Genomic DNA, 20418 nt, shown 5'->3' with positions numbered 1-20418 from the left:
CCAAGAATTTGGGATGTTTGGAACTAGGGTTTTGGAGGCAGTACTGTCATTATAACCCACTCTTTTTAAGAGAAGTCTGGCCTCTCATTACTAAGTAAGTAGCCTTAATACAACCCTGATATAACATCCTAGCCTTGTATAGCCTCTCCTTTGCATTCCTATTTGTTGGACTCATGCTTGCTTGACATCTTTATCTGTGCTGACCACAGATTTAATGCTAGGATTTGTGTACTTTAATATTGTTTGTCAGACTCCTGTTTCAAAAGTAGCCTTGATTTATGGTATCTCATGAAGAGCTGATTTGTATATTTTGTTTTTATGCTAAAAACTGGGACTCCTGACTCTTTTATTATTTATATTCTCATTTAAACCCAGATCAGTAAACCTTTGTGAACTTGAGCCCTAATCCAGAATCTGTAAACCTTCACAGGGTCTTAAAGTTTATATTGACATCCTCAATAAAATCACAAGGCTTTTTTTTTTTTTAAAGAAGGGCAACCTTGGTATTTTTACTTTCATTTGCAGTGGAAATTGGGCTGGAGGGAAAGATGCTGCCATAGAGGCATTAATGATGCAGATAAGAAAAACTCAGAGGAAAGTTCATTTAATTCACTTCCCACCTCCTTCCCCTTGGGGAATGCACAAGGAAAACCAGGCTATGAATACCTGCACCCCAATCCCTCAATTCAAGATGTTTATGGACATTAAGAGGTATGGATTGGGCACTGGAGGTTTGTAGCAAGTGTCTGGAGAAGGGTGAACCTTGGAGCAGGACTTGTTGGATCCGTATTGGACTTCTTGGACTTGGGCTGGCTGTGGGGCAGGTAATACACATAGCTCATGATTAATTATTCTTGCTGACATGGGGAATTGAGAATATGATGATTTTTCTTTCACGTGTGTCTATCGTTTCTTGTGAATTTGGCTATGCAAGACTGGAGTGCGTCTGCCAGGTGATCTTTTCTGCCTTCCTTGTATGAAGCTAGGAAAGGAGGAGAGTTCAGGGACCAGAATGAGACAAAAAGGGAGGGTGGATAGCTGGGGAGGATCATCAATCTACCACACGCCTGGTGATGTGCAGCTCGTGTTGGATCTAAAGCAAGTCTATAAGCAGAATTGCTATTGGTCCAATGTGTATGCTGAAGTGAGTGACTGTGCTGTCCTGTTTTTAAAACAATCCCATGAAATCAAGATTGGATGTCTTTAATCAAAGATGCTCCAGCTCAGCCAGAAGTTATGAGGTTGATGGAGAAATTGGGAGAAATTCTACAGTGTGTGTTATGCAGGAGGTCAGACTATGTGATCATAATGGTTCCTTCTGGCCTTAAAATCTATGGAAAAAACACCCCTGTTTCACTGTGAGGTCAGAGGAGAGTAACGCTTTCATAAATTGTAAGACTAGAAGGGACCAATTAGGACCATCTAGTCTGAGCTTCGGTATAATACTGGCCATGAAATTGCATCCTGTAATTCCTTCAGTGGAGGGAATTATTCTTCCCCATTGTGCAACAGCCTCTATACAAGTTTTGTTGTCTAGGGCACAGGTGCATACCCCTAGGAAAACAAAAGACTATTCTACTGTATCATGAATGCAGCATTTTGACTGATTAACTTTGCTCTTTTGTCAGCGTTGTTGAAGTCTGACAACCTTTGCCATGATAAAGAGGGGCAGAGCTTCTTAGAAAGGAGTTCATGTGAGCAACTCTTGTAAGCTGGGCCCAGCAGGACGATAATGCTAGTGAGTTGTCATAGCAACATCCTCCATTTTTATTACCCTCAAGTTCTGAGTTCCTAGCAAGACTTCAAAGTTTCCCTTTTGGTATCTTATGTTACAAAGAAAAAAAAGGAGTAAAAAACAAACAAACCCTATTGTTTTCATTTAAAGCTGTTGAGTGAAACATGGCTAACTTATCAGAAAAGCCCAAAGCTGCTGATGTGAGGGAACATCCAGACTCATTCAGATTTGAATCAGAGTGCTGGACAGGTGCAGTTGAAATTAACATTTATGTACTTATTTTCAGACTGGATATTTCCGTCTGCCCCATGGGGACTACTTCATTGAGCCTGTGAAAAAGCATCCACTGGAAGAGGGAATAGCATACCCACACATAATCTACAGGGCAAATATCCTTCAAAATGCTTTAAAGCAACGGCGGGAGACCACAACAGACAAGGAACAAGCTTGTGGATTGAATGGTATGAATTTTGTTGGAGCTTTTTGCTTGTTGGTTGCTAAATTTTTTTAACCCAGCCTTTCCTTCACAAATAATTACACCCTTCTTTTCCAACTGGCAGCTTTCTATTAACATAGAAGTCAGGAATTAGTAGTATGGTGCATTAGGAGCTCCATAAGAACAGTTTTGTGGCTTACTGTGAGTGATTTTCAGGGTTTCCTATATGTATTTTAACCCTAGTGTAATTTCAATTTTATATTTCATAAGAGGTGAAGCTTGTGAGTATCCATCTGATCCATTCTATGCAGAGCCCTGCAGCCCTTTGCCAGTCACACCAGGCAGTACTCAAATAGGTCCAGATGCTTGGGACCAGATCTTCAACTGGTGTAAATCAGTGGAGCCCCAGTGACTTCAGTGGATCTATGTACACTTACACTGGCTGAGGATCTGTCCCTCTGGCTTTAATGATACCAACTTTCCATTCACACTATCAGAAAAACTAAACAGAATGTTACCATGCCATGTTTTAGTTATATCAGTTCTGGGTATCATCTCTGTGGTGAGTATCAATATTTCAGGTTTCCACGTGACTATTATTGGAATATCTAAAGCCCTGTACCTGGCTGTATTAAAGTGCCTCTAGTGCAGTGGTCCCCAATGTGGTGCCTGTGGGTGCCATGGCGCCGCCAGGGCATTTATGTGTGCCCGCCTACTGACAAGGGAGCGCTTCCGCCGGACAACCCGCCGCCGAGGAGTGCGGCCGCCGGACAACCAACGCTTCTTGATGACACTGCTTCTTGGTGGCATTTCGGCGGCTGGTCGTCCAGCGCCTGCCACACTCTTCTGGGAACATGAATATGCTATAGCAACAGAAAGATTGGGGACCACTGCTCTAGTGCATTGTCCTAGGTAACAGTTTTTGAGGTATTGTTTGTGACAATACGAGTTATATGAGGAGCTGCTTAGATGATCTAAATGTTCTTACACTACTGTGACTCTTTGGAGTACGATTCTTGTTGTTGGTTAGAAGACCCTGGAATAAAGGAACATATCTGTAGGTTGCTCTTGCTCTCCCCTAATTACAGTATGTAATATGTTGCTGATTAGGATGCTGTCTGTCCTCCTTTCACCAACTGCATTTGTTCCTTGCCATTTGGAAAATTTTAAATCTAGCCTGGACAAAACATTAGTAAATGTATTATGGGAAAAAATCCTTAATTGGTAGGAAGTCTGACTAGGGGACTGTAGCGGGGTGGTCACCCCGCTCCAGTTTGGAAGGGGTTAAAGACAGCCCTGGGAAAGGGCTGCCACGGGGAGCCAATCGTGAGCAGGCTTGAGGCAGCCAATCAGGGCCCGGCTGGGCCAGTATAACAAGGGTGAAGGGAAGGGCTGGGTCAGTCTCACTCCAGCCTTGGATTGGGAAGGGCCTAGCTGCCTGGGAGCACAGGGTACCCAAAGCAGAACAGTGCTGGGGAAAGGCAAGTGGAGCTGGGGAGCTCCAGCCTGGCAACTCTCCAGGCTGAGGCTTGTTAAAGGCCTAAGGAGGTACTGGGGCTGCAGAGGTGCAGCCCAGGGATAGGCAAAGGCAGCTGGTCCAACCCCCTTGCCAAGGATGAGTGGCCATTATGGACTACAATTTGCCCCAGAGAAAGGGGGCTAGATGATGATTGGCAGTCACCACGGAGGCAAGGTGGGCATAGGGGGTATGGGTTCCCCTCAGAGGGGAGACCCAGAGTGTGGAGACTGCTGTGGGGCAGCACTCCAAGATAAGAGGGCACTGGGGTCCAGGAGGGATGTGGAGCCTACTGCAGCCAAGGCACCAGCCAGCAGGAGATGCTCTTGAGGCTGGAATTGAGCTAATTCCAGGACAACCGGCAGGAGGAGACCGTGCCGATGAGTCGGCGATCTGCTGCAGCAGAGGTGGGCAAACTACAGCCTGTGGGACCGTCCTGCCCGGCCCTGAGCTCCCGGCTGGGGAGGCTGGTCCCCAGCCCCTCCCCTGCAGCTTCAGTGCGCCGCGCCGCCTGCGCTTTGGCCTGCCGCTCCTGCTGGGCAGTGCAAGCGGCGTGGCTGGCTCCAGTGGGGCTGCGAGCTCCCGCTGCTCTGAGCAGCATGGTAAGGGGGTTGGATAAGGGGCAGGGAGTCCAGGGGGCAGTCAGGGGACAGGGAGCAGTTGGATGGGACGGAGGTTCCGGGGGTGGGGCACACAGGGAGCAGGGGGCGTTGGAATCCCGGGGGGAGGCCTGTCAGGCAGTGGGGGTATGGATAGGGGTTGGGAGAGTCAGGGAACGGGGGGGTTGGATAGGTGTGGGAGTCCTGGGGGGGGCTGTTGGGGGTGGGGGTGTGGATAGGGGTCAGGGGACAGGGAGCGGGGGGGGGCTGGATAGGGAGTGGGGTCCTGGGGGGTGGTTATGGGCGGGGGGGTCCCGGGAGGGGGCAGTCAGGGGACAAGGAGCAGGGGGTGTTGGATGGGTTGGGGGCCCTGAGGGGGGCAGTCAGGGGGTGGGAAGTGGGAGGGGGTGGATAAGGGGCGGGGTCCAGGCTGTTTGAGGAGGCACAGCCTTCCCTACCCGGCCCTCCATACAGTTTCGTAATGCCGATATGGCCCTCGGGCCAAAAAGTTTGCCCACCCCTGTGCTACAGGGACTACAGCTAGGTTAATCATACATTTCTAGAAGTGGAGTTGCCGTGTATTTAGCTTGAGAATATGTTTGAAATTATAGTGGTTAAAAAGGCTAATTCTTTTCCAGGGATGAAAACCGATTGATAATTGGACTCCTGTCTTTCTGAGCCATGACTGCTGCTGAAGTTTTAAGTATATGTACTGCTAATTATGGAGTAAAAGGAGCAGACAGTCTCTCCCTCTTCTCTCAGCCCCCACACATACCTCTACAGCTGTAAACCTTGAGTAGTATTTGCGATTTGCTGACATGAGCAATCAGTCAGTGGGAGCTGTGCTTGAATATCTAAAATGCTCTATATTGCTAAGTACTCTGAAAAAACAGGTTCCCAGGCATCTCAAATTGGGCACCCAAAATTAGTGGCTACTTTGGACCTTAATCTCTCTGTGCCTCAGCTGCCCATATGTAATATGGGCATAGTATCTCCTTGTCTCACCCTGGTTTTATGAAGGTTAATTAATGTTTGTGAAGCACTTGGATAGTATAGGGATGAGCACCACAGAAAAGCCCTGGAGAAAATTTAGTAATTCTTTCTTCAGAGCAGGATTTGAATAGTGTGCTGTAACTAGAGCCTAGGGCTATCCATGGAACAATGAGAAGAAAGCGAAATATTGAATAGCTCTCATTAAGTGAGCACTGTTCATTCTGTGCACTGAATGAGCTGGAGTCCTGTGTAAAAAATAGTGTGTAATCATGTTATTAGAGACTGTCGCAGAACGAGCACACAGAAGGGGACCAAATTAAGGCTAAACCGACAACCTTAATTCTGGCATTTACTAACTTTTGAGTGCTTGACTTTGCAACCTTAATTTCTTTTAACATAGTTTTTTGGTGTGTAACATTAAGTAAAGCATAGTCTTAATGTGTTAGAATACTGCTGAAAATCTTTTCTCTACCATTCCTCCCTTCCCAGCTAATTTCACATGAAAATAAGATTTAGGACTTGCATGCTGAGTTCACTATTTTATAGCACCAGGAGCCGGAAGCCACGTACATCTTTTTTCTTCTGTTCTAAGTGATGGAATGTATAGAGAGGGTGTATTGTGTGTATCTTACTCTGTCCAAAATTCTCCTTCAAACTAGGAGACTTAAACTTAGGTTGGACTTGAGCCATCTCTACTGCAGAGGGGAAAAAAATAATTCCTCCACTAAGCCAGTCTCCTCTATCTCAGATTCTGAACGTATTCATTGTGAGGACTCACTAGCACCAGCTGTTTCTTTCTAACTGACTGTAGAAATGGAAGCTGCTTTTTCTACCTATGGTCAGGGGAGCTGGAACAATTTGTATAGTGGTGGGTGCGTAGAGCCACTGAACCAAACTGAAAACCCTGTATATAATGGAAACCACTTCAAGCCAGGGGCTGCAGCAGGACCCTCAGCATCCTTAGTTCCAGCACCTATGCGGTGGTTTGGCTGAGCAAAGTTTTCTTACACTGGCAGATTGCTCACTAGATGCACGCTTTTTTCAAAGAGCATGAGTTAGTTTGCGGTGAACATGGAGACTCTCTCAAGAGGAAATGTAATTGTCGAAGCCCAAATCTAGGGCCTGATCTAACTCCCATGGGAGTCTATAGATACCTTTCCACAGATGGCAATGGGAGTTGGTTCAGTCCCCTATGACACTAATACTTCAATATGTCCAGTAGTCTCCCTATAGAAGAGGACTTTCTGCTTGTCTGGACAGATTTGGCAAAGAAATAATCATGGAGATGCTTGTTTGTGGAAAGAAATATTTAATGCTGAACCATTTTAAGCCAGGCTAACTTTACTGTCGTAAGTCTCAGGAATAATACATTTCTAGAAAATCTTTTTGTGTGTTTAAAAAGTCTTAAATTCCTAGGAGACTTTAAAAAAAAGCCTCTCGGAAACAGTTCAAACTACCTATGGTGGTTTTTTGGAAGAATTAACATGGAAATGTATTGGGACAATATCAGACATGGATTTAAAAAATAAAAGAATGGGGGTTCCTGGTTGTGATGGATTAATGTATGCTTCTATCTATGACTATGTCTACATTTGGAAGCGGACAGATGCTGCACGCCCGGCTAACATGGGTATAAATAGCAGTGTAGCTAGTGAGATGCGGCTTAGGTGAGTAGAGTAAGTCACAGGCCCTACGTGGCTGGCTGAACCCCCATGGTATATTCCCTACACGGGCTCTCTACATGCCCAAACAGTGCCTCCCATGTCTACACGGGTATTTTTAGCAGCATACTGTCCCACTGCCTCCCCAGGGCTGGAGCCTTTCACTGTCACATGTAGGTACACGGGTAGTGCCCGTGCTCTACACACCACCGTAAGTGTAGACATAACCTATATCAAACTACACACTCCTGTTTGTTTTGGGAACACTCTTTTGTTAGTAACATTACAGCAGTGTGCCTTCACTGTTGTCTCTTCACCTCCATCCTGGACTGGGAATTTCTAGAGGCATTACCAGAGGGGGAAAAATACAGAGCAATCAAGGGCTGTTAGCCTGCAGGATCTTGTATTCAAATGGAAGCTCCCTTCCACTTGAGTTAGCTACAGCCCAGAGAAACCTGTTCTCCCAGGTGGCCTTGTAATCAGACAGTTGGTCACCTGATGAGGGACTTGAAGTCACTGGGGTAGGGGTCACCTGACAAAAGGGACTAAACTTTATAAAAGGGATGCTCTTTCATCAGCCATTTCAGAGAGAGGCAGAGAGGGAAGCAGACCAGAACCAGAAGACAAGGCTAAGCAGGAGGAGGGGGAGAATCCTGGGCTCCCTAAACAGACACTAACCAAATCCCAAGGGCCTCTTGGAATGTTGAGGAAACAACAACAATACGCTTAGACAGCAAAGGTCAGAGGCACTGAATGTATGGCTGTATTCCAGGCATCTACGAGCTTCACAGGATTATTACTGATCTATTGCAGCCACGTTAATCACGAGTGACCATATAACAGTTGTCATTCCATGATGGGTCAGTGAGTCCTTCTGACCTCAAATCCGACATTCAGGGACTTTGTTTCCAAGGTGGGCAACGTGACCAAAAAGCCAGCCAGTGGTGGCCCATGATGTCATTCCTCTTGAGGCCTGTTATCAATGATACCACCTTACAACTGATAAAGTCAAGCCATCACATACCCAGTAGTCACCTCTGGCAGTGCATATGAAGTGCCTCAAGCCTCCTGATATTTGTTAAAGCAATGTCCATCTTTCATATCCATATGAAAGAATTGGAAGAACCCAGGTTTGATAAATCTATACTTTTGTATATAGTTTCACCTTCTTTTGGCTCCAGAGGATGGTGAGGTAAGGATTTGCATGCAAGTTTTTGTTGTTTTCATAGATTTGTACATCTCTTGTGCTCTCTCTGTGTAAAGTGTGTGTGAGTTTAGAAATTCTCTTTTGTGTATTGTTTACTGACACTATGTTCCCCAAGAGGAAAGCAGTAAGCTAGAGGGTCCACTGCTTCAGTGGAACTCTGAACATGCACAGTAGCTACTGGGGAGGCTTGGGAGAGCTGGCACTAGTTTCAGGGCCTAGGCAATTGGACTGCAGGTCCCTACTGCCAAGCAGGGTGTCAGACACAAAGTCTGCAGCTAGAGAGTGTGCCTGGTGGTCCACAGCCAGAGAGACAGTGCCTAAACTCTGCCCTGCCTCTGCAAGCCAAGAGCACATGCCTGGGACACAAGGTTTATGTCCAGTATAGCAGCCTGGTGAATGCCCATTCAGGACAGTCACACTGGTACTCAGTGCTGCTCAGTCCATTGCACAGAGTAGCAGCTGAGTGCAAAAGGACCGTTGTGAAATCCACCCTCTCTTTATCTTAGGTCATTTTATGACCCATTGTAGTGGCTGAGCACCGGACAGTCTGTTTGTAATGTGTCTGTCTTTACAAGACTGCTGTGAAAGTAGGGACAGTGGCACTTCCTCTTAATACCCCGTGTGCTGAGGTGCAGGACTTCACTACAGAGCACAGGTCTGTGGCACACATGGGGTTTCCCTCCACCCTCCTTACAGTGGATTTGCCTCCCAGAATGGCTATATTGGGAAGGATGGTTGAATGATCAATGAGTGTCTTCACTCCCTACTTACGTTCTACACACTAGGAAAAATGCTGCAATCACTTATGCATTGGCATCAATCTCATTCCTGTGCTCTGGCAAGAGTGGTATAAACTAACTTGTGGCTTGCAACAGCCTCAGTATTTTCGCATACTCTGACACAAACCAGAGTGCTGCTAGAAATGAAGAATGTGATAGCATTATGCAAATTAGAAATTTCAGCATGTGATGTACATTTTCATTACTGCGGCTTTCTCGGAAATTGTGAGCTGACTCATTTTTAATAGCTCTGTGCTATTCCTGAAAACTGCATTATGGTTGCTACATTGTACTCTTGTATATGGCAAGTGGCTGGCTTACTATATCATTTCAAACTTGTATGAGAAATGACAAGTGAAGTGGCCTAAAAATATGAGTAAAATTGTTTTGATCATTTGCGCTCACATGTAAGCCTGGCAGGAAAACGGCAAAAAGAGAATCGTGTTTATGGTAGTTGCCCTTACAAACTTTCCAGTAGCCTGCGGTAACTAAATAACTTCGAGAGATTGGCACTGGCCTTCAGCAGAGTAAATGACAGATTTTGCTGGGACTCTGGTCGTGTGTGTGTGTGTGTGTGTGTGTGTGTCCTTTCATCCATTACTTTTTGTTTACTGTAGTTTGGATCCTGCTGCTGTTTAAAAATGCATCCTTCAAAATGAATGATTTATTATTATAGGACCTAGGGGTCCTTGTCATGCAGCAGGAGCCCATTTTGCTAGATGCTGAACTTTGTGAAATTCTCTGAACAAAATTCAAATCTTGTTGTATAAGAGTCACCTTCCTGCTCAACACCATGGAGATGACAGATCTGGGAAAGACTTCTGGATTCTTGCTCCTTGGGTGACTGACAGGGACTGGTAGCATAGTGGAGTTGCTGTGAAAGTAGCTGGAGGCCTGGGTGGCTCAGTATCTGTTGTACTAAGTCTTAAACATCTGCGGGTGACCTGTGTCAGCTGACCTGTGTTCGCAGGGCTCCAGCTACAGGGCTGTGTAGATGTGTGGACTTGGCCAGGAGTCCGGGATCTGGAACACCACAATGGAGGAGGGTCCCAGAGCCCACGCTCCAGCCCAAGCCTGAATGTCTACACTGCAATTAAACAGCCCTGTAATCTGGGCTCCATCAGTCTGAGTCACCTGACACAGGCCAGCCCAGGTGTTTAATTGCAGTGTAGACATACCCTCAGTGACTGCAGAAACCTTCTGTATTTTAAAGCTAAGGAAAAATGACTTAGGATGCTAAAACTGACTACTCTGTCCAGAGGAACTTCATGGAAGCAAAAATCATCTTGTCCTATGCCCTCATTTTGGCATTGAAATCGCTGGTCAAAGAGCTGCAAACATTTCGGAGTTTGGGGTTACTTTGGATAAGCAGATGCTTATTCAGAAAGATCCACCTCCTGTCTGCATACATAGGTCGGAAACTTCATAAGAAGAAAAGGAGGACTTGTGGCACTTTAGAGACTAACACATTTATTTGAGCATAAGCTTTCGTGAGCTACAGCTCACTTCATCGGATGTATTCAGTGGAAAATACAGTGGGGAGATTTATATACACAGAGAACATGAAATAATGGGTGTTACCATACACACTGTAACGAGAGTGATCCGGTAAGGTGAACTATTACCAGCAGGAGAGCAGGGGGAAAAAACCTTTTGTAGTGATAATCAAGGTGGGCCATTTCCAGCAGTTGACAAGAACGTCTGAACTCTCTTACAAGATCTTAGATATTTGTGTCTGTTCTGGAAGCACTTGTGGGGACAATGGCAAGGAGAGAGTCCCTTTTGGAATGCTGGCTTGGGAGCTGCCCAGTGGTGAGCTGGAGCCGGTTCACACCGGTTTACTGGAACTGGTTGTTAAATTTAGAAGCCCGTGAGGGACAACCGGTTCTAAAAGGGCTTCTAAATTTAACAACCGGCCAAAAGTGGCACCTTAGGCGCCAACTCCGTGGGTGCTCTGGGGCTGAAGCACCCAAGGGTAAAATTAGGTGGGTGCAGAGCACCCACCGGCAGCTCCCCTCCCCACCCCGTGCCCAGCCCCAGCTCACTTCCGCTCCGCCTGCGCCTCCTCCGCTGAACGCGCCACCCCACTCTGCTTTTCCACCCCCCCGGTTTCCCACGAATCAGCTGTTTGCGCGGGAAGCTGGGGAGGGCTGAGAAGCAGGTGGTGGATTCGCGCTCAGGCCCAGGGAGGTGAAGGTGGAGCAAAGGGGAGCTGGGGCGGGGTGGGCGCGAGGAGGGCTGCCCGCGCCGCAGCAGGTAACCCGGGGCGGGGGGCGTAGGGGAACCACTCCCCGCCCCAGCTCACCTCCTCCTCCCTGGGCCTGAGCGCGAAGTCGCCGCCTGCTCCTTAGCCCTCCCAGGCTTCCCACACAAACAGCTGATTCGCGGGAAGCCAGGGCGGAAAAGCAGAGCGGGGCGGCACATTCAGGGGAGGAGGTGGAGTGGAGTTGAGCTGGGGCCGGGCGTGGGGTGGGGCGGGGGGCTGCCGGTGGGTGCTCTGCACCCACCAAATTTTCCCCGTGGGTGCTCCAGCCCCGAGCACCCACGAAGTCAGTGCCTAAGATGCCACTTTTGATGTGATCAGTGGGGGGAGTGGCTGCTCCCCCCCAGCTATGCTACCCCCACCCCTAGGAGCCAGAGGGACCTGCCGGATGCTTCCTGGGAGCACCTCCAGGTAAGCCCCACCTCGCGCCCCAGCAGGTGCCTCTGGCTCTTAGGAGCGGGACAGGGTGGGCACCCACTACAGTGGCGCACGAGACCCTCCTGCCCGGTTCTGGGGGCAGTCGGGGAACAGGGGAGGGAGGGTGGATGAGGAAGGGGTCCTGGGGGGGGCAAGTCAAGGAATGCGGGGGATTGGATGGGGCAGGAGTCCCGGGTGGTGGGGGTGGGCGGGCCACGACTCCCTCGTGGGGTGAGGAGGGAACCGGCTGTTAAGATTTTGGCAGCTCATCACTGGAGCTGCCATGCCTGAATGCAGTGGGCGTGTTGGGTACACTGGTTAGAGCTTGTGCCCAGACAGAGCAACATCTTGTGCAGAAAGCAACTACAAAAAAAATTCTCCAGTGCTCACTTCACAGAATAACTGTTATAGCATGGGATAAAAAGCCCCCAAAATGCAGCAGTTAAATGACCTTTGTACTTTCTACAGGATAACTTTTTGAATGTAAGATTTTACTGAATAATGGGGATTCTTTTTGAAGATTAACTTGTTACCCTCAGAAGACTTTCTCCTTAAATGTATGGCATAAATTGTTTGTTGTGGCTTTTTGACAGCGCAGTTATTTGTTTAACTCCTTGGAAATGAAAGAAACCAGGTCACTCATTTATTCTCAAAGGATGGCCTGCTTTTGTTTTGTTTTTTTTCTTTTTTGGAAGACTATTAGGCTTAGCCAATGTAAACAGTCTTGCTGGCCAGCAGCACTGTGCTGCATACTATATAACTAGCTTATCTGCTAAAGGAATTGCACTGACATTCCCAGCAATTGTATATTCTGTGTTTAACCATATCAAATCCTGGTCAGTCCCACGTTTTCTTTAGCTTCTCCAAAACACCAAGCCCATTCTTTCTTAGGACAAACTCCCAATAGAAAAGCTCAGGGATACAAATTGCATTGCAGGGATTAAGTGGGATGTGATAAATGTAGAGGAAGGAGCATCTTTCTCCCTGGTACTTTGCTTTATGTGAGAACTCTTTATACTCTGTAGAAGAGGTGTTATATATTTGCCATACACAGAAAGTAAATGGGTATGTTCAGTCAGAATGACCTTTATTTTAAAGTAAGAACAACAGAGTGCACACATAAAAAACTTCGAGCACACACAGCCTCTCTCTTTGAAACAGTTTGTACTGAAGTGAACATAAAATGAGTGTTTGTCTCTGCCGACAGCAGAATCCCTAGAGATTTACAGATGCACTACACAGAAACCAATGGCATAGCCGTCGAATTGTGCTGACAGAGCTGGATCAAGTAATCATTTTTCACTGTTTGATATGAACACAACTCTATTTTTGTTTTCAAAGGTTTGGTTAAAAATGTGTAGCATTGGGTCCTGTAAATTTCAGGAAGTTTAAGTTTTTATAACAGAAATGTTGTGTGGAAGGAATGTTATCACTACTTTGCATCCCATCAAGTATAGAACCCTGTCGTACATTTTCCTTATCTCCTGCACTTCTCTTCAAGCAACCTCCCTCTCCCCAAAACCTAAAGAAATCCTTTTCTATTTGTATAATTTCTGTATCTCATTCTTGGGAGTTAAAGCACTGCAATAATGCTGACATGTTAGTCCCAGCTACAGCTGGGTGGGAAATGGTTTTCATCTGCCAATTATTTCAAGAGTTCAAAATTTGTTTCTGTATTGAATCAGTACGAAAATTTGAAATTTTGAAATTATTCTTTTATCCGGGGGAACAGACACAGGTAGCGGTACAGCATCACCATTCATTCCTGTCCATGGCTTTTTCCACCATTAAGCCCAGCCTGGTCCTATCCCTGTGTACAATGTCCCACCATCTAGTCAGTGGTTGGCCTCTAGGTTGAATCGACCTTGGTTGTGTTTGCATTATTTGCTTTAGCATCCTATCATTCATTTGTCTTCTGCAGTGTCCCCACCATCATAATCATTTTGATTGTAGCCAATCCATACCCTGATTTCACATCCTACTCTCCTGAATTCTTCATTTTCATAAAAACATTTCACTGTACTCTGACATCTTTCAAAGAACTCTCATCTCCACAGCCTCCAGTCTTCTGATGTTTGTTTCATTTAATGCAGCTGCTTTCAGACTATAAAGTAATACTGTTACTACACAGGTTTGATAAACTCTCGCTTTGGTACCAGATATAATGTCTTTATCAGTCTATACTTTTGTCAGTTTCTGTGCAGCACTCCTGGCTAAAGCACATCTCCTTTTAACCTCATCCTCACTGACACTTATCAAGCTTCCTAGGTGCCCATAAAATTCTGCTTGTTCCCTGCTTCTGCATTTCAACACTTTATCTATTGTTCCCTTTCCAAGATGCAGCCACTTTGTTATTTTGGCATTTATTGTAAGTCCAAGTTGAGTACACCAATTTTCAAAAGTAGCAAAGAGAATCATCATGAATTCAAACATGTCTGCCAGTTATACAATGTCATGTACATTAGCTAGGAGTTTAACTCTAGATGATTCAATGTCATATTCTCCAACTCATCTAACATTCTTAATATCCAGTTTAAGAACATGATGAAAGAGAAGGTGAGGCCATGCCCTCTTGTCTTGCACCAAACCTTGACTTCAACAAGTTGCTTAATTTCCCACCAATTCTTTTATAGCATTGCAGAAAGCTTTGTAAATAGCTTTAATCTTTAAATCCCCATTCTCACTTTTTCCCCACTGACAGTCAGAGTGTGAAAACCTTGGCCTGGCCTGGTCTGGTCTGGTCTGTCCTGTTCTACTACTGCTTCCTCTAAAACTGGCCTTAATCTGTTGACAGTTACTTTCATCGTGATTTTTCCCAGTACTGACAATAAGCTTATATCTCTAATTATTCAGATAGCAAATCTCCTTTCTTCAGGATTGGTACAAATATGGCCTTTAATCAATCATCTTGTACCTCTTCCTGCTCCCATACCTTCTTGTATATTTTTTCTAACACTTTGATAGCACTTATCCAGACAGTTTTTAGCAGCTCAGCTATTATATGATTGTCATGCTGTCATTCTAGCTCACAACTGAGAGTGCCAGCCTCAGGATAGACTGTCAAAAGCAGAGCAGACACCTCAAAGTGGTGATATGTTCTATAATTAAATTTTGCCACCACAGTAACAAATGTGAATTCCTAGATCACTGTAACAGTCTTATCCTGGAGTCAGACTCCTTGAGCTCTCCAGTCTATCTTGCTATCCAAGCAAGCTGCACTTGTGATTAATGGTCACTTACACCAAAAATCACAAAATATTCAGGTTGCTCCCAGTTCCAAGAGATCAGTCACTTACCCCAGATCAGTTTATACCTTAGCTCTCACCCCAAAGCCAACACCTATAGCCAGTCCTGCAATAAACTAACTAAAGGTTTATTAACTAGGAAAAAGAAGTGAGAGTTGTTTACATGTTAAAGTAAGCAAGCATGTATGCACAAGTGAATTTTAGTTTGTGATTCAAAAGGTGACAGATTTGTAGTAATCTGTTAGTTCAAAGTGTCTTTCAGGGCTAACCCATGCCAAGTAGCATGGGGATGTCTTTGCTTATGTAGGTATCTTTTGCCCCTTAGAGACCAGACAACATGAAAGATTCAGTTTCTCCTTGTCAGGGATTTTTAGCCCCTTCACTCCAGAGTCCAAACTGATAGGATGAGTTCATGTGCAGGTCCCTCCTTCCTGGAGGGAGTTAGGAATGCAATCAACAAAATCTCTGTCCTTTGATGCTACACAATATTTCATTTGCTTTAAATGGGCCACTTTATCTTAATCAATGCTGCTTTTCCTGTGTGGTGAGTTACACAATTACAGAGGGTTACAATGCAAACACTCAATGTAACTTTATACCATGGACTATAGAGGTTATCAGTGAGATCAATACATGCAGCATCCTGAGCATTTTATGAAGACTAAACCCATTTGTTAGGGGGCTTATTCCTTCACCGACTTACTTCCCTGGTCCTTCTTGCATGAACAGAGAGCAACAATACCCGAAGTCCAAAGGTGCAAACAATTTGATGTTTGTTGGGGTGAACTTCCAGAAAGCATGATTCCAGTTTCCTTCCTTAGTATCCTCCTTCCCAGCTCTGACACCACAGAGCCTTACACCTGTGTCCCTGTTCCCATTCCTGCCCTTAGCCAAACATGATTCCAATTTCCCCACCCCCATTCCCTGTTCCCATCTCCCCCACCCGCACACCCACCCACTCACTTCCTGATTGACTGCAGGCTATATAGTAAAACTTGAGTTCTGCTTCCCTATAACTTAACCAATCTTTTTCCTGAAATTTAACTAACCAGTCCTAACATATTGTAACATGATTATGTAACCAATTATATCCCACCACCTTAATTAGTTTACACCCAGCAAAATTAATTATACAGCAGACAGGAACAATCACAGAACCAGACAGAGATTATACAGACAAACAATAGCAAAGTGGGAACTATAATGACAAAACAATACAGAAGTGAGGATTTCACATCCCAGCTATTGATAAGTGAGTTCTTGCCAGACAGGATGCTATCAAACTAAGTTTCCTTTTACATCTTCTAGGCACTTCCCTTTCTCTGGAGGCGATAGGCACTATCAGGACAGGATTGTATTCCTAACAGCCCAATAGTACCTTCTTTCAATGTGACTAGTTTGGAATGTGAGGATCTGACCCGTTTGCTTCCCAGCTTATGGCTGACTCTGCTGCTTAGCCAAAGGCCTTAGCCTAAGAACAGGGCCTCAGACTGTCACAGTAGGAGAAGGCTCTTACACTGGCAGACAGTGACTTTGATTCTTTCTTTTATACCTCTATAACTAGCCAAGTGATAAGAATACACCTAAATTCTTCGAGTACAGGCCTTTACCGACAGGCCTGAATATCTATATCCTAACACCATTCTTATCAACTTAACATCTAATACCTATTTTGATAATTCTAATACACAAGTAAGCAAGACTGGTTTCCAGATATGCATTTGTAACTGTTCAGTGAGGCCTGGGGCCTTGGCATGAGCTGACACCTGGTCTGCCAGCATCACAAGGGTGTATTCCTACTGCTTTCACATTTTTTAATGGCTTCACTGTTCTTTCCGCTGGTGGTTCAGTGCTGATATCCATGCTACTTTGCAAGCCTCCCTGTTCATCTAGCTTGTCTAGAATGCTTACATCTGGATGAACTGCACAGTTCAGCTCTGTGTCAAAATGCTCTTTCCATACTTCCAACATCTCTTGTGAACGGATAAGAAAATGCCCGAGTAGCTTTTTTTACCACTGCATCGTCCTGCTTGTGTTTCCCTACAACTTAGCCTTCTTGGATATTTTCATATCCTGATTTCTTGATGCCTTCTCTAGTTGTTTGACGCTCTTCTTTCTGAAACTTTTGCTTGTTCAACCTTTGCGATTTCTCTATTGCTTTATGTAATTCTTTTGCTACTACTGCTTTTCCAGCAGTCTTGGCTTGTTTATACTTCTCTTATAATGTGAAGAAAAACCTTTGCAAGCTGAAATGTTTTTGTTTGTGGTCATTTGAAATATTTCATTTTGTTTTCAACTTTTTAAATTTTTTTAACCTTTTTATCAATCTAATTAGCTTAAATTTTGACCCAAAATGTCATTTTGAATGGGAAAGTGCTAATCTTTTTGTTTTAGAAGTGTTGAAATAAATATTTTGACAACTTCTAAATTTTTTTTCAGCATTTTTTTTTTGAGTTGAGAAATCCATCAAACCCAACTCTGTTTTGTGAAAAGTTTCAGTTTCAAGAAACTGGCATTTTTTTGATTAAAAAATAATGATTTGTCAAAAATTCCCTACTAACTCTGGTCCCATCTTGACTTATGTCCTTTAATTTTCTTCTTTTCCCTTCTCTTTAATACATTGCTTTCAGCTTGGCTTCAAAAGTTATGTGCTAAAAATGAAAGGCACAGCATTTCAATAGGCACAAGTGTGATGTTAAATCCTTTTGCTAAACAAGGGAAAAAACTGTGGGTATCGTTTAATGTATTAACTCTTCCACAGATCTGTTGTTCAGAATTGTTGCTAATCTGTAAGTGCTCTAAGGGTATGTCTGCTCTGCACGCTCCTTCTGGAGGCATGCAGAGACATACCCTGCATGCTCCCCAGCACAGGTATAAGCAGCAGTGTAGATGGTGAGGCATTGCTTACGCCAGCAGAGTAAAGATACACTTGAATCCTTGGATGATGGCTCTTTACATGCCCAAGCAATTCCTCCCATGTCTACACTGCTATTTTAGCAGTGTAGTATCCCGCTGCTGGAACCTTTCTTTGCTGCCTTCCCCCCACCAGAGACTTTCATTGCAGCAGTGTGGATGCAGCTGCACATACCCTACCTGCCGCTGCCAATGGTGTGCAGTGTAGACATACCTTAAGAGCCATAATGTTGATTTCATAGTGGAACCCTCAAATCTTGCTGATCAGAGCCCTGCTATTAGCTGGGAAATATTAGACTTCCCTGACAGTCAGTTAAAGAAGCCACGCTCTTATTTGTTTACAAACATGAAAAAAAATTCTTGTCAAAAGACAAAATGAAGTTGCAGTGGCAACTGCAAACGATGTTACTTTCTTAGTTTGACACCTTTTTAAATAACTTCAACGTGTTCTCATACTTGGAAAGGAACAGTTATGGGAACCAGCCTTCTCCCCACTTCATCACTCAATCCTGCCCCACTAGGCTGCCCCAACTACCCAGCTTCCATTTTACCCCCAAAAGGTCAAGATAATTGATTGGGTGGGAGATGATTGAAAATGGATCACTTGAATAGGTTTTTATAAACCTATAGGTTTGTGGTTTTCTGTAGCACCCATCATTGTTGTACCCAGGGCTCAGGTAGCTCACCTCTTTCCATCTGGTCTATGTCTGTTCCAGTTCATTATCTACCTGACTTTCATACTCTTGCCCCATCACATTCCTCCCTCCCTTTTCAGACCTGTCCTGAAGTCATTACCAGGCCAATTCACAAACATTTTAACACAATTTTAATCTTTGCTCTGCATGCATGTGGCAACAGTTGTGTACAAGTGTGGCCGAGGCTGTCGTTACAGGTAATAGAAAAGGGAGATGGGAGGCAGCGGGGGACAAAATACTGTATCCTGCCACCTCAGGCACACGTACCTCTGTACAGAGCATTTCTCTACCCCCAGCCCAATGTGCAGCGAGTCAGAATCAGCGCTGCCTCCAGCCAGGTCCAAAACTCCCCAGCAAGCAACAGCGAGGTTCAGTTTGCTTCAGCTGAGGGAGAAGGTGGGTGTGTTATAAGGCTTTTAAAAGTGATATAATTATCTTGGTTTTCCAGGCCCTACTTGCTTCCTTACTCCATAGCTGGGCAACAACTTCCTCTTCCCTTTCCTCAGTATTTGCTTGGCTCCCCTTTGTAACCCTGGTATAACAAGCTCTTAAATAATCTCTTTCCTGCCTGTCTCTAGTGTGAGGCGTCATGCACTGTTTTTATGGTAATGTCTTAATTTCCCTCTACCTACCCCAAAATATCCAAGTAAACCTATAAGGCACTTCCCCCTTATTAAGACAGTTGAAACAAAATACATTTGGAGTATCCTGGCCAAACCGTTTTTGGAAAAACTCTGAGCTAAACAAAATGTTTGGGGTGGCGGGCGGGGGAATCAAAAATAAAGAGTAAACTCTCTTTGGCTAAGCATAAGGACTGTGATAAAAGTAAACCATGTGCTGTGGAGAAGATGTAGCCTGGGTATAGTCTGTGGGGAGATGTTTGCGACCATGAATTTGCCTTTCTTCAGTGTAAGGGCTAGATTATGAGCCCCTGGATTGCACTGCTGAGCGGTTACACCAGCGAAGAACCCTGATGGCTTCACTGAAACTGCTTTGCAGCAATTCACCAATCTGAGGTAAGGGTCACAGACTGGACCTATATTTGGGCTTCCTTCTTTCTTGCATTTCAGAACTTCAGGAAAGTTTGCTTTGTGACATCCTCAGGGATGTAGGTTGCCCTTGATCTATGTCTGCAGTTTCCCCATTGGCAATTAACGTGTGATCTCAACACGCCAATTTTGCTTCTTAAATATTTCAAGTTGTTTGTTTTAACTTCCTCATGAAGTTGTGTAGTATCTATTGGGAACAGGGGCGCTTCGTCTAAAGTCAAGTTATTGTACACTTTCACAAATCTTCTCATTCTGCATCTATTCTGTAGAAGAACATAAGTTTCCAGGCAATTCCAAATTCCACTCCCCAGGCAGAGTCAAAAATAAAGGTACGTGTGTCTGAGAAGCATTTTCCTTGAAGTAGTTTGAAAATATGCTTGAAACACTGGCAGAGCCAGTGGTGAGCTGGAGCCGGTTCGCTGGAACCGGTTGTTAAATTTAGAAGCCCTTTTAGAACCGCTTGTCCACGAGGGACAACCGGTTCTAAAAGGGCTTCTAAATTTAACAACCGGCCAAAAGTGGCGCCTTAGGTGCCGACTCCATGGGTGCTCCAGGGCTGGAGCACCCATGGGGAAAATTTGGTGGGTGCAGAGTACCCACCTGCAGTTCCCCGTCCCGCCCGGCCCCAGCTCACCTCCACTCCACCTCCACCTCCTCCCCTGTACGCGCTGCCCCACTCTGCTTCTTCACCCCCCCCCCCACTACGGTGGCCCACAAGACCCTCCTGCCCGGTTCTGGGGGTAGTCAGGGGACGGGGAGGGGAGTGGATGGGGCAGAGGTCCCGGGGGGGGGCCATCAAGGAACGCGGGGGGTTGGATGGGGCAGGAGTCCCGGGGGCGGGGGTGGGCCACGACCCCCTCGTGGGGTGAGGAAGGAACCGGTTGTTAAGATTTTGGCAGCTCATCACTGA

At 45.3% G+C, this 20418-nt stretch overlaps 1 protein-coding gene across 3 annotated transcripts in view; it reads left to right on the top strand.

Moving 5' to 3' along the window:
• The window catches only part of ADAMTS12 (ADAM metallopeptidase with thrombospondin type 1 motif 12), a 313276-nt gene that overhangs the window by 106496 nt on the left and 186362 nt on the right, over positions 1-20418 (top strand). For all 3 annotated transcript variants that reach the window (XM_043547279.1, XM_027831000.3, XM_007068846.4), the window contains exon 3: positions 2022-2196. In XM_043547279.1, the coding sequence (XP_043403214.1) occupies positions 2022-2196 (175 nt within the window). The remainder of the gene's footprint in view (positions 1-2021; positions 2197-20418) is intronic.

This window comes from Chelonia mydas, chromosome 5, assembly GCF_015237465.2.
Source record: "Chelonia mydas isolate rCheMyd1 chromosome 5, rCheMyd1.pri.v2, whole genome shotgun sequence".
NCBI classification, from domain to species: Eukaryota; Metazoa; Chordata; order Testudines; family Cheloniidae; genus Chelonia; species Chelonia mydas.
Note: the sequence above shows the minus strand (reverse complement) of the source record. Positions and strands in the feature narration are given on the sequence as shown.